Genomic DNA, 9,622 nt, shown 5'->3' with positions numbered 1-9,622 from the left:
GCATGACATCTTTTGTCCTACCCTCCCGTGGCAGCTGGGTCCTAATGGAAACTAAGGGATATTAATGCCTCCTTTTACTAAAGAACCGGACCAAAGCATTAGCACTTAGTGAATACATGAACTCCTCAAACTACGGTAATCACCGGAAAGAATCCCAATTATTGTCACCTTGGGGTATGCGAATCATAACTCGTAATAGGTTTCTACAACTTGCAAGATAGGATCAAGAACACAAATATATTCATGAAAACATAATAGGTTCAGATCTGAAATCATGGCACTCGGGACCTAATGACAAGCATTAAGCATAGCAAAGTCATACCAACATCAATCTCATAACATAGTGGATAGTAGGGATCAAACCCTAACAAAACTAACTCGATTACATGATAAATCCCATCCAACCCATCACCGTCCAGCAAGCCTACGATGGAATTACTCACGCACGGCGGTGAGCATCATGAAATTGGTGATGGAGGATGGTTGACGATGACGATGGCGACGATTTCCCCTCTCCGGAGCCCAAAACGGACTCCAGATCTGCCCTCCCGAGGAAGAACAGGAGGTGGTGGCGGCTCCGTATCGTAAAACGAAATGAATCCTTCTTTCTGGTTTTTTCTCCCCGAACGTGAATATATGGAGTTGGAGTTGAGGCCGGTGGAGGTCCAGGGGACACACAAGGTAGGGGGCGCGCCCTCCACCCTTGTGGACAGCAGGTGGGTCCCCTATGGTTGATTCTTTCACCAATATTTTTATGTATTTCAAAAATATTCTTCGTGGATTTTCAGGCCATTCCGAGAACTTTTATTTCTGCACAAAAATAATACCAGGGCAGTTCTGCTGAAAACAGCGTCAGTCCGGGTTAGTTCTATTCAAATCATGCAAATTAGAGTCCAAAATAAGGGCAAAAGAGTTTGGAAAAGTAGATATGATGTAGACGTATCAGATCTCATGAAGAGCTGCTTCTTTGTCTTGGAGGCCTCTGCTAAGGTTTCAACTTGGCGGGGGAGCTACCACATGTCTGTGCATAAGTTGGGTGTTACACGCTAACGTTTAATACACCGACACATAGTATGCCATAATGTTGTCTCGTAATTACTGATCTCTCTTGTTTAGTTGTACTTCTGCGATGTTCACCTTGTTACCAACATATGACACTTGTGTGTATGATTATTAGTGATATGTTGTCGCTACCCGAAATGTGCTTATATCTTTGAGGAAGATTGCAAAGTCTTCTCAGAGCTAGGATCGCATCTCGGGCGTTACAAGATAGCACTTTCAGGTGAAGCAATAGCATTACCACACTCGATGCATTTTAAGCACGGTGGAATAAATTATTCCTGAGCAGAGCTAATGTGTTGGGCAAGAAAATAATCCTTCTCAATCTGAAGATCATCACGAGACACTCTCAGTTGTTCAAGCTCTTGCTTCCTCATGAGGAAATCATAAGTGAGCTATTCATGATCTTACACTACATCATGATGACCGGAGAGTTCGTCAAACATTGAATGAAGAATTCCAAATTCATTAGTAAAAGTTTCATTTAGTTCCATTTCCTCGACCAATAGATCTTCACTCTTATCAATTATTTTTTATCTTTTCCATAGCAAGTTGTTGCTTAGTAGCAATTTTAGCAAAGTGTTGAATAGCTCGGTTTCGATTAATTATTTTCATATTCATCACTTGTATCAAACTAGGAGCCATGTGAAGTACCTTGGAGCCTTATTCGACTGTTGGCGCGTGCCGGGTTAGATTATGTCGGGCACGTCTCCTGATCTGTCGTCGTGACTGTGGGGGGTCGTCGCTTATGGTACTGGGTTCCGACCACTTTTGGTGTTGTCGGTGGAAGGCTAGGAAGTCATTGGGGAGGTTGGTTCGCGGTCTGTTCGGGTGAGGGTCCTTTTGCTGAGTTCGTCTGGTTTGGTGTTACCTTGGTTAGCATATTAATATTTGGTTCTTGCCTGATGTCATGGTCATTGTTATTTATGATCAGATTTCAATGTGTCGTTCTCGGATGCCCCGAACATAGCCGTGCTGCATGGGGGTGAGGGGATTCTTGGGTGTCGGATGCTCTATTGAGAAGTCAAAGGTGGATTCCACGATCAATGCGGCCGAGAATAGAGAGACAACTGAGAATTACTGGAAAATACAGACATAATATGAAAAAAATGACTTGCAGACAGTTCACAAAAATATTCTTCAAATAGTTCACCTAAATTATCAGTTGCATTTATTATTTTCCCCTTTGTGGATCATTCATAAAATATGTTGTTCATAAGTCTGTTGGCTTCTTCACTCCAATTGGTGTTTGTGCCAAGGGTGCAACGGGTCATCTAGTAAGTATAATTTAGGCATATATGTTAGATGGAACTCTACATATATGATGATTAAGTCACTACCCCCGGACAAAGATGCTTTCGTGGGATTTTGTTAACGCAAATTATGGAACACAACTAATCACTGCCGAAAATTGGCATGTTGCTCAATTATTGACTATGTTTTCGGAGATGTTTTATGATGCAACGGTTTCTTTGTGTAGGGTTTATTACCCCACATCTTCATTAATGGTACATAATATTTTAGAGATTCTTACTCACTTGAAAGCATACAAAAATGATAAAATTTTACTTGAAGTTATTGCACACATGAAAGTTAAATATTGGAAAGAAACTCCTATGTTGTATGCATTTGTATATATTTTGGGTCCTAGGACTAAACTTGACGGGTGAGGTAATGCTCTCGATGTACTAGTTGCGTCCGTCAGTATATATTCTTCTTCTTTCACCAATGTTAGTGATAAGCTTTCTAAAGTTTACAATAAGTACGAACAAAAGTACACCAAAGTTCGGATGCAAACGCCTCCACCAGCACCAACAGCAGGAAAAAAGTAAGGAGCATGGAGCAAGATATTTGATTCTTCCTCCTCTGTCTCGAGCTCTTCCATAGGAGCAGCAACGCCTATTCTTCCAGGTGGCGGGGAGTTAGTGAAGTAGCTCAACAGTGAGAAAAACAACTTTGTTGATGGTGACGATGATGATTTCAATATATTGCGGTGGTGGCATGACCACAAGCTTACATATCTGGTGCTTTCCATATTAGCACGAGATGTGTTATTAGTATGCGTCTCAACGACATCATTGGAGTCTATTTTCAGTCTAGCTAAAAGAATACTTCAGGAGAGAGGAACCAGTCTCACCCTGATGAAAACACAAATGACCGTGAAAGATGAGGACTACCAGAATAAAAAGCCCAACACACCGCTGATAAAAAAGAACGACAACCCACATTGCAAAATCTTGCCATTCAGAAAGAAGAATTAGAAGAATAGTTGTAGTCTTTGTAGATTATCTTTTTCTTTTTTTTCTTTTATTATCCTTTTGTAATTTGGAGTGTGTCTTTGTGCTCATTTTCCTTCCAAGAATGAAGGATTTTAATGAGACAACTACTAATAAAGCTCAAGTTTATCCCATATGACACTTTGGCCCTGTTCGGTAGTCCGACGGCTCCAAGAAATACGAGGATCTGCGGAGCGGGTGTTTCCCCGCTCCTTTATTTTCAGCTGAAGCTACCCCCGCTCCGGAAGTGGAGTTCTGGAGTGGTGAGACTCCGAACAGGCCCTTTGCCTCATTTTTATTTTTCTGTAATTTTCCTGTATTTTTTCAGATTTGTTTTGAATTTTTGAAGTAATCGGGTCAGAAGAGGCCCATAAGGGATAAACATGTCACAGGCGGCACGTTTAACTAATGTGTCATATCTGGGCCTGAAGTCAGGAAGACGTGCTGGCCCGGCCCGGCCTGGCCTGTTGGCCAGGTTTGGTCAGTACTTTTAACAGCCCAGCATCGCCACAGCACACCTACATACAACAAATGTACAACACTTCTCAAACCAGCCTTAGACAGTCACACATGCTCACGTGGACCCTTGTACTTGTCTCAAAAAGCCTAAAAAAACTTGTCTAAAAAAAAAAAAAAGCGGAGAAGGCGATAGAAGTTAAAGAATAATCAAGGTTCTTACCACTTTTATTATGGAATTGAGAAGGCCATCAAAGTTGCAGCTGCTAGAATTGAACCCACCCTGCAGCTTTGGAATTCCCAAATCATCCATATGGGTCTGTTCAGGCACAATGGCACCACCATCATAGCTAAAATCTGCATTGTTCAGGCATTGGTCTTCTCTCACTCCATCCATTCTATGTCTAGAGTTGCTTGCAGCCCCAAACTGCAAGTATTCTGAATGTCTCTCGGTATCAGGAGGGAGCAGCATTGTACTACCAGAAGAACTGGCTCCACATTTAGCATTGTTGGCTGCTATGAGGCTCTCCGAAGGACAAACTCTAACATTCATTCTTTCTGAAAATATCCCCTTTTGGTCCATCTTTGGTTCTCGAGCCAAAAAGCCAGTGTCAGCACCATCGAACGGGATGTGCAACGGTAACTTGTCAACAGAAAATCCATCACTAATTGGAAGAGCACCCTGCTGAGATATTCCTATGGATGGATGGGCTCCTAGTTTGATATGTGGAGTGCACTCCAAAAGATCTTCTGGTGCCAGTGAACTGCTTGTAATTCTCTGGAATGTGCCAGACATAGTGTTGGCCTGAGCACCCCCAGAAAAGACAGAGCACAGGTCATTGGTTTCTTGATGGATCCACGTCTGCTGGAGCCGGGGCTGCCCAAGTGACGACGTGGTCAAGCCTTGCGTTAGATCTGCCTGTTGGTTGTCTTGTAAGCTCACAATGTTAAATTTGTTTGTATCGCCGGCGCAATGACTTACTGCACCAATGCTGCTAGCACACTGAATTGCCTTAGAAGGAACAAAGTCCTGAAGCTCAAATGTTGCTGCACCAGCACCACTGAGCAGTCCATGTGGATTCAAAGAAGGGGCAAAGGGTTGATGATAACTATGAAGTCCTTCAAAGGGGTCTCTGCCTCCAAAGGCAGCAGCAATGCTGGCTTGTTGTGATGCCACAGCACTTAGCCGTCTGAGGTATAGCCTGTACTTCTGCATTGGCACATAGAAAGTCAATCGCAGATCACAATTGCATATGTTTCATGCATGAGATATACTAATATAATCATAAGAGTTCTAGAAAATAAGATGTACAATCAGAGATAACCACTTTCTGTTTTGGCATCGAAATTCTTGCGCAACTGCTACATAAAAGCACTACAGGATATATTAACATCTGACGAATTTTCCTAACTTCTAATGTAGGCTTGTTAATAACTTTTTTATATGTCAATGAATTGACATGCATAGCTTTTGCATTTTTATTTAAAATAATAATAAAAAGGTGTACAGCGTGGTTTACATAGTTTAGTTTTGTTTTATGAGACAAGTTTACATAGTTTAGTAATCTGGACACGGCGGCAGGGGCGGATCTAGAGGGTGGTCAATGAACAATTTTACAGCTGGCCCACCCTGGCCCATTGGGCTAGATACGCTACTGGGCTGTGTCAGTGTCATCCTTCTAGCCGGTTTATATGAAACTGAAACAATGTAGCCAAAATACTACTGTACATTAAACTTGTACAGCAGTACATACCAAAATACTACATTGAACTTGTACAGCTGTACTACCGAAATACTGCATTAAACTTGTACAGCAGTACATACTAATTTATGTCAGATCTAATCTACTAGTCTACACGGTTGGAGGGAGAATAATATGAGCAAGCAGCTATTCACATTAGATATCTCCTTGTTCAGGTTTCTTGCATATGTTCAGACCAGCTGAACTCATTTTGAATGGACACCAGGAGCATGTTAACATATTTGTTAAAAAAGTAGCACAAATAACAGTTGTATGTATACCAACATACCATTTATGTTTTGTTTCCAAACCATAATACCAAATTAAGCTCTGCTCTACTCTGCTCCGCAATTAACACTTGCTTGTTAGCCCTCTTAATTTTAACACAGGAAAACAAGGCCAATTTGCAGACAGTTTTATCAGAAGTTCTGTAAAAGTTTTTCTCTCTGTGCATCACATGGTCGTGAATCATGAATGGAAGAGATAACACTCGAATAGTGAAAGGTGACGATGGAAGTAAATGCCATGGCACCGTACCTGCAGATGACTCGCGACATTTTCCCGGGTGAGCTTCTCGACGTTCATAAGCTCGAGTATTCTTTTAGGTACAGCCTCTGCACCAATCAGCAAGAGAGAAAGGACACAAACATAAATGGGTCTGCAAGAACATTTAACAGAAAGCAAAAAGGCAACGTGGTGACTGGTGAGGTGTTTTTTCTTACTGTCGATCCCGAGCTGATTGACGGCAGCGACGAACTTCCGGTGCAGCTCCGCTGACCACACCACCCTCGGCTTCTTCGACGCCGCCGAGGCATCGTCGTTGTCCTCGCCTTCGTCTTCCTCCTCGCTGTGCAGTTCCTTCCTCTTCTTGCTGGCCCTGTTGCTCTGGTCAGACGACCTGTCACAGGTCGCCTGGCCGAGCCGGTGGTATGAGTCCTTGCTGATCTCCTTGCAGAAATCAAGATTGTTCGGCTCACGGTTGCTGAACTTTCTCCTCACAACGTGCTGCCACACGTTCCGGAGCTCTTCGATGCGAACGGGCTTTAGGAGATAGTCACAGGCACCATGAGTTATCCCCTTGAGCACAGATTTAGTCTCTCCGTTCACTGATAACACTGCATGAGTTGAATTGTACTGTACTTCATTAGCACCCATCCATATTTTAACACATGGGACCTCATTAGCATTACTCGACAACAACAAGTACCATGATTGTAGAGAAACTTGTGGACTTACTAATGACGGGGAGGTCCATTTCAAGCCCCACGAGCTCGAGGAGCTTGAAGCCGTCCATGTCGGGCATGTGAACGTCACTGATCACCAGATCAAACATGTCCTTGTTCTCCCTTAACAGCCTCAGTGCAGTAGCAGCTTGGTTGGTGGTTGTTACTGTTAAAGAGACAACATGTGCTCTTATATCAGCTTACGATTGTCGAAACTTGGAAGCAGAGGATGCATAACAATTAACATATATGTCGCACCGCATTGCGAAAGTGTTCATCTGTAAAATTTAAGTCTGTAAATATGCATTCAGAACATGGCAGATTGTTTTATACTTGCAGTTTCAGAAGCATTTAAGCAATAGAAATTACAGGTGCACTATATATAGTACTACAATGCAATTAGCAGAGCAAACTCTCTGTATCAGATGACTGATAAGTGAAACTACAATCACTAGCTGCAGAATGAAGTTTCTTAAAAAAATACACACAATGAAGTGCAAGCAGGCTCTGACCATGATACTGGCAGCGGCGTAGGAGGACCTCCAGAACCTTGAGGCACACGGGGTCATCGTCGACGGCGAGGACCCGCATGCCGACGGGGAACTGGTCTCTCTCCCTCTCCCTCTCCATCAACCCCTTCCTGGCTTCCATCATCATGGCGTCCAAAAGCATCCCAACCTCTCCCAGTTCAGACCAACTTAACAACTAGCAACTCCTATACCTAACCCTAAAGACAGAAACTCCAAACCCAGCAAGAACGAGGCCAGTCCCAAACAACCTAGAACCGAAATTACTCCGGGAAGAAGAGAAGGTCAGAGAGGGAAAAACTGCAGGTGGATTTGGATTCCGGCACACCGGCGGTGACGAGACGGGTGGAGAGGCCTTCAGGAACGAACACTCCGCAGCTCCTCCATCATTATTGAGGAAGGGAAGAAGGCTGGGAGAGCAAAAGGCCAGAATACCGAGCGAGACAGAGGAAAGAAGAAAGGCAGAGACAGACAGTGACACCCCCTACCCGTGCTCTCCTGCTCAGCTCAGCTCAGCCACACCAAGCAACCGAGCAGGCAAAGCGAGGAGGGGAGGAGAAAGAAGAAGCCAAACCACCGCAGCAGCAGCAGCACGCTTGGTGAGGCGGGGAGGGTGTTGTTTGGGGGGTGGAAGGGGCAGAGCGAAATGGCGATGGAAAGCAAAGTTTTGGACTGTTGGTGGCTGATTTATAGGGGTCAGTCGGAGTGGGAGTGGTGACAACTGACAAGGCTTGCAAATGATGCAAGACTACGAGAGGAGCCGTCGGACCCACACAGGCCACAATCTTCCAATGGCATGGCAGTTGGGGGAGCTTGCTTGCTATGGTTGTGTTTTTCGCTCATGGTGATCTATTTTTTTAGAATCATTCATGGTGAATTGAAAGCAAAAATGCAAAATGTTGAGAGAGAGAGAGAGAGAGAGAGAGTATAGAATATTTACTATGTGAACAGTAAATTAATAACAATACTAGGAAAAATAAAAAATTCTGAATTTCTTTGGTCGACCAAAATACTCAAATGAGTGATGTCCGGACAAAATTTTGTGGTGTTCAGACATCTGATGAGCTCTTGGCAACAAAGCAAAATAGGGCTGAACAATGTGTTTCTTCAAACTTTCTCACAAGTTTGAATTTTGTTTTTTACTGACGGCTACTCAAATGTCCAAACCCCATCAAATTTGGCACAGACATCACGCACTCGAGCATCATGCATGCCAAAAAAGTTTGAATTTTTTTGCTATTTCTTTTGATTTTATTACTTTCCATGCTCTGAATCGCTGCAGCGGAAGAATATATACTACTGTCGAGTGTTAATATGGGCTCAACACAATATGTTGCTGCACTTTGTCTGGCTGAAAACGTCAAACTAATCTTGTTACGTGACTTGAAAGCAGTCCGTTGATGTCGTGTGATGCACACAACATGAAACTACTATAAGAAATGCCTCAAGGTTTATTAATAATTATCTAACTACTAAAAACATATTTAAAAACTCTAAGGCATCATAAATTCATAATTGATTGTCATTACTCATGGGTGGGACAAGCTCTTCTATTCTCGTTCATGGTTTCTTCATTACCGAGTTGATCTTCCTCCCGCAACTTTAGCAGAGTCGTCATATCGGTCCGACTGCCATAATAACCGCTAGTATCAATTCTGGTTAAAAAAAAAGACACTCTAGCCGAGTGGTTGTAGGGCCTCAAGTCTCAAGTCGTCTTAATTTATGGAGCCCCCTTCATATCTGGCCTCCCAGTCGCCATATTTAGTTTCTGTGGGAGTGCACTAGCGTTTTTCATCCGCGAATATATTTGAAGTTCAAGCATATTTTTAAGCTTTTGTAAATTTTAAATTTTCCTAACTTTATTCAAAATTATGGATATATTTGAAATGTATGATTAAAAACAACAATGATTTTTAATTTACAAAAAAAATTAAGATTTAAAATATCTATTAACATCTTTTGATTTAACAAACTTATTTAGATAAAAAAGACAGCCGGCTTTTCATAAGCGAGCGAGTCGAGCAGGTTGTAAGCTGAGAGAGTAAGAGCTTCATGGGCTGATCCATGTGAAGTTATAGCAACAATTGAACGGTTTCAACGTGGAATAGGAGTTGCTAAGGTTATTAGAAAATGAGCTCCCTAACCCAATGACCAACAAAGAGTTTTCCCCTAGGGTTTCCTAGGGTACCCAATCTCCTCTGGTGATTTTAGCCGGAGTCCACGAAAACCTCGTCGGCGATCGAGTCCTGCTCGTCTGCTGGTGAGTTCTACCCTAATCCAGTATTGCGGAGAGGCTGCATGGCGGGACCGAACCCTAGCCAAACGGGGGCGATGATGGG

The 9,622-nt window shown here is 42.9% G+C and overlaps 1 protein-coding gene across 3 annotated transcripts; it reads right to left on the bottom strand.

Moving 5' to 3' along the window:
• Positions 1–2,745: 2,745 nt before the first annotated feature.
• LOC109760610 (two-component response regulator ORR22) lies at positions 2,746–8,247 on the bottom strand. Of its 3 annotated transcripts, none has more exons than XM_020319420.4 (6): positions 7,269–8,247; positions 6,770–6,922; positions 6,256–6,648; positions 6,071–6,147; positions 4,015–5,001; positions 2,746–2,958 (listed from the first exon to the last, which is right to left on the bottom strand). In XM_020319420.4, exons 1-6 carry the CDS (start codon positions 7,426–7,428, stop codon positions 2,806–2,808), a joined length of 1,923 nt encoding a protein of 640 aa, XP_020175009.1. In that variant the 5' UTR covers positions 7,429–8,247; the 3' UTR covers positions 2,746–2,805. The 3 variants fall into 3 exon arrangements, with proteins under 3 accessions (XP_020175009.1, XP_073361974.1, XP_020175011.1); XM_073505873.1 differs by having other exon boundaries at positions 6,770–7,034; positions 7,269–7,430; XM_020319422.4 differs by lacking the exon at positions 2,746–2,958 and adding an exon at positions 3,676–3,853 and having other exon boundaries at positions 7,269–8,244.
• Positions 8,248–9,622: the final 1,375 nt, after the last annotated feature.

This window comes from Aegilops tauschii, chromosome 7 (assembly GCF_002575655.3).
Source record: "Aegilops tauschii subsp. strangulata cultivar AL8/78 chromosome 7, Aet v6.0, whole genome shotgun sequence".
Taxonomy (NCBI): Eukaryota; Viridiplantae; Streptophyta; class Magnoliopsida; order Poales; family Poaceae; genus Aegilops; species Aegilops tauschii.
Note: the sequence above shows the minus strand (reverse complement) of the source record. Positions and strands in the feature narration are given on the sequence as shown.

What these genes read in the sequence shown, in the direction of transcription:
- LOC109760610 (XM_020319420.4), bottom strand. Translation starts at nt 7,428, where the DNA reads ATGCTTTTGGACGCCATGATGATGGAAGCCAGGAAGGGGTTGATGGAG. An exon ending in ACGCCGCTGCCAGTATCATG is followed by an intron (nt 6,923 to 7,268) that starts GTCAGAGCCTGC and finishes TCTCTTTAACAG; the next exon opens with TAACAACCACCAACCAAGCT. An exon ending in AATGGACCTCCCCGTCATTA is followed by an intron (nt 6,649 to 6,769) that starts GTAAGTCCACAA and finishes CAACTCATGCAG; the next exon opens with TGTTATCAGTGAACGGAGAG.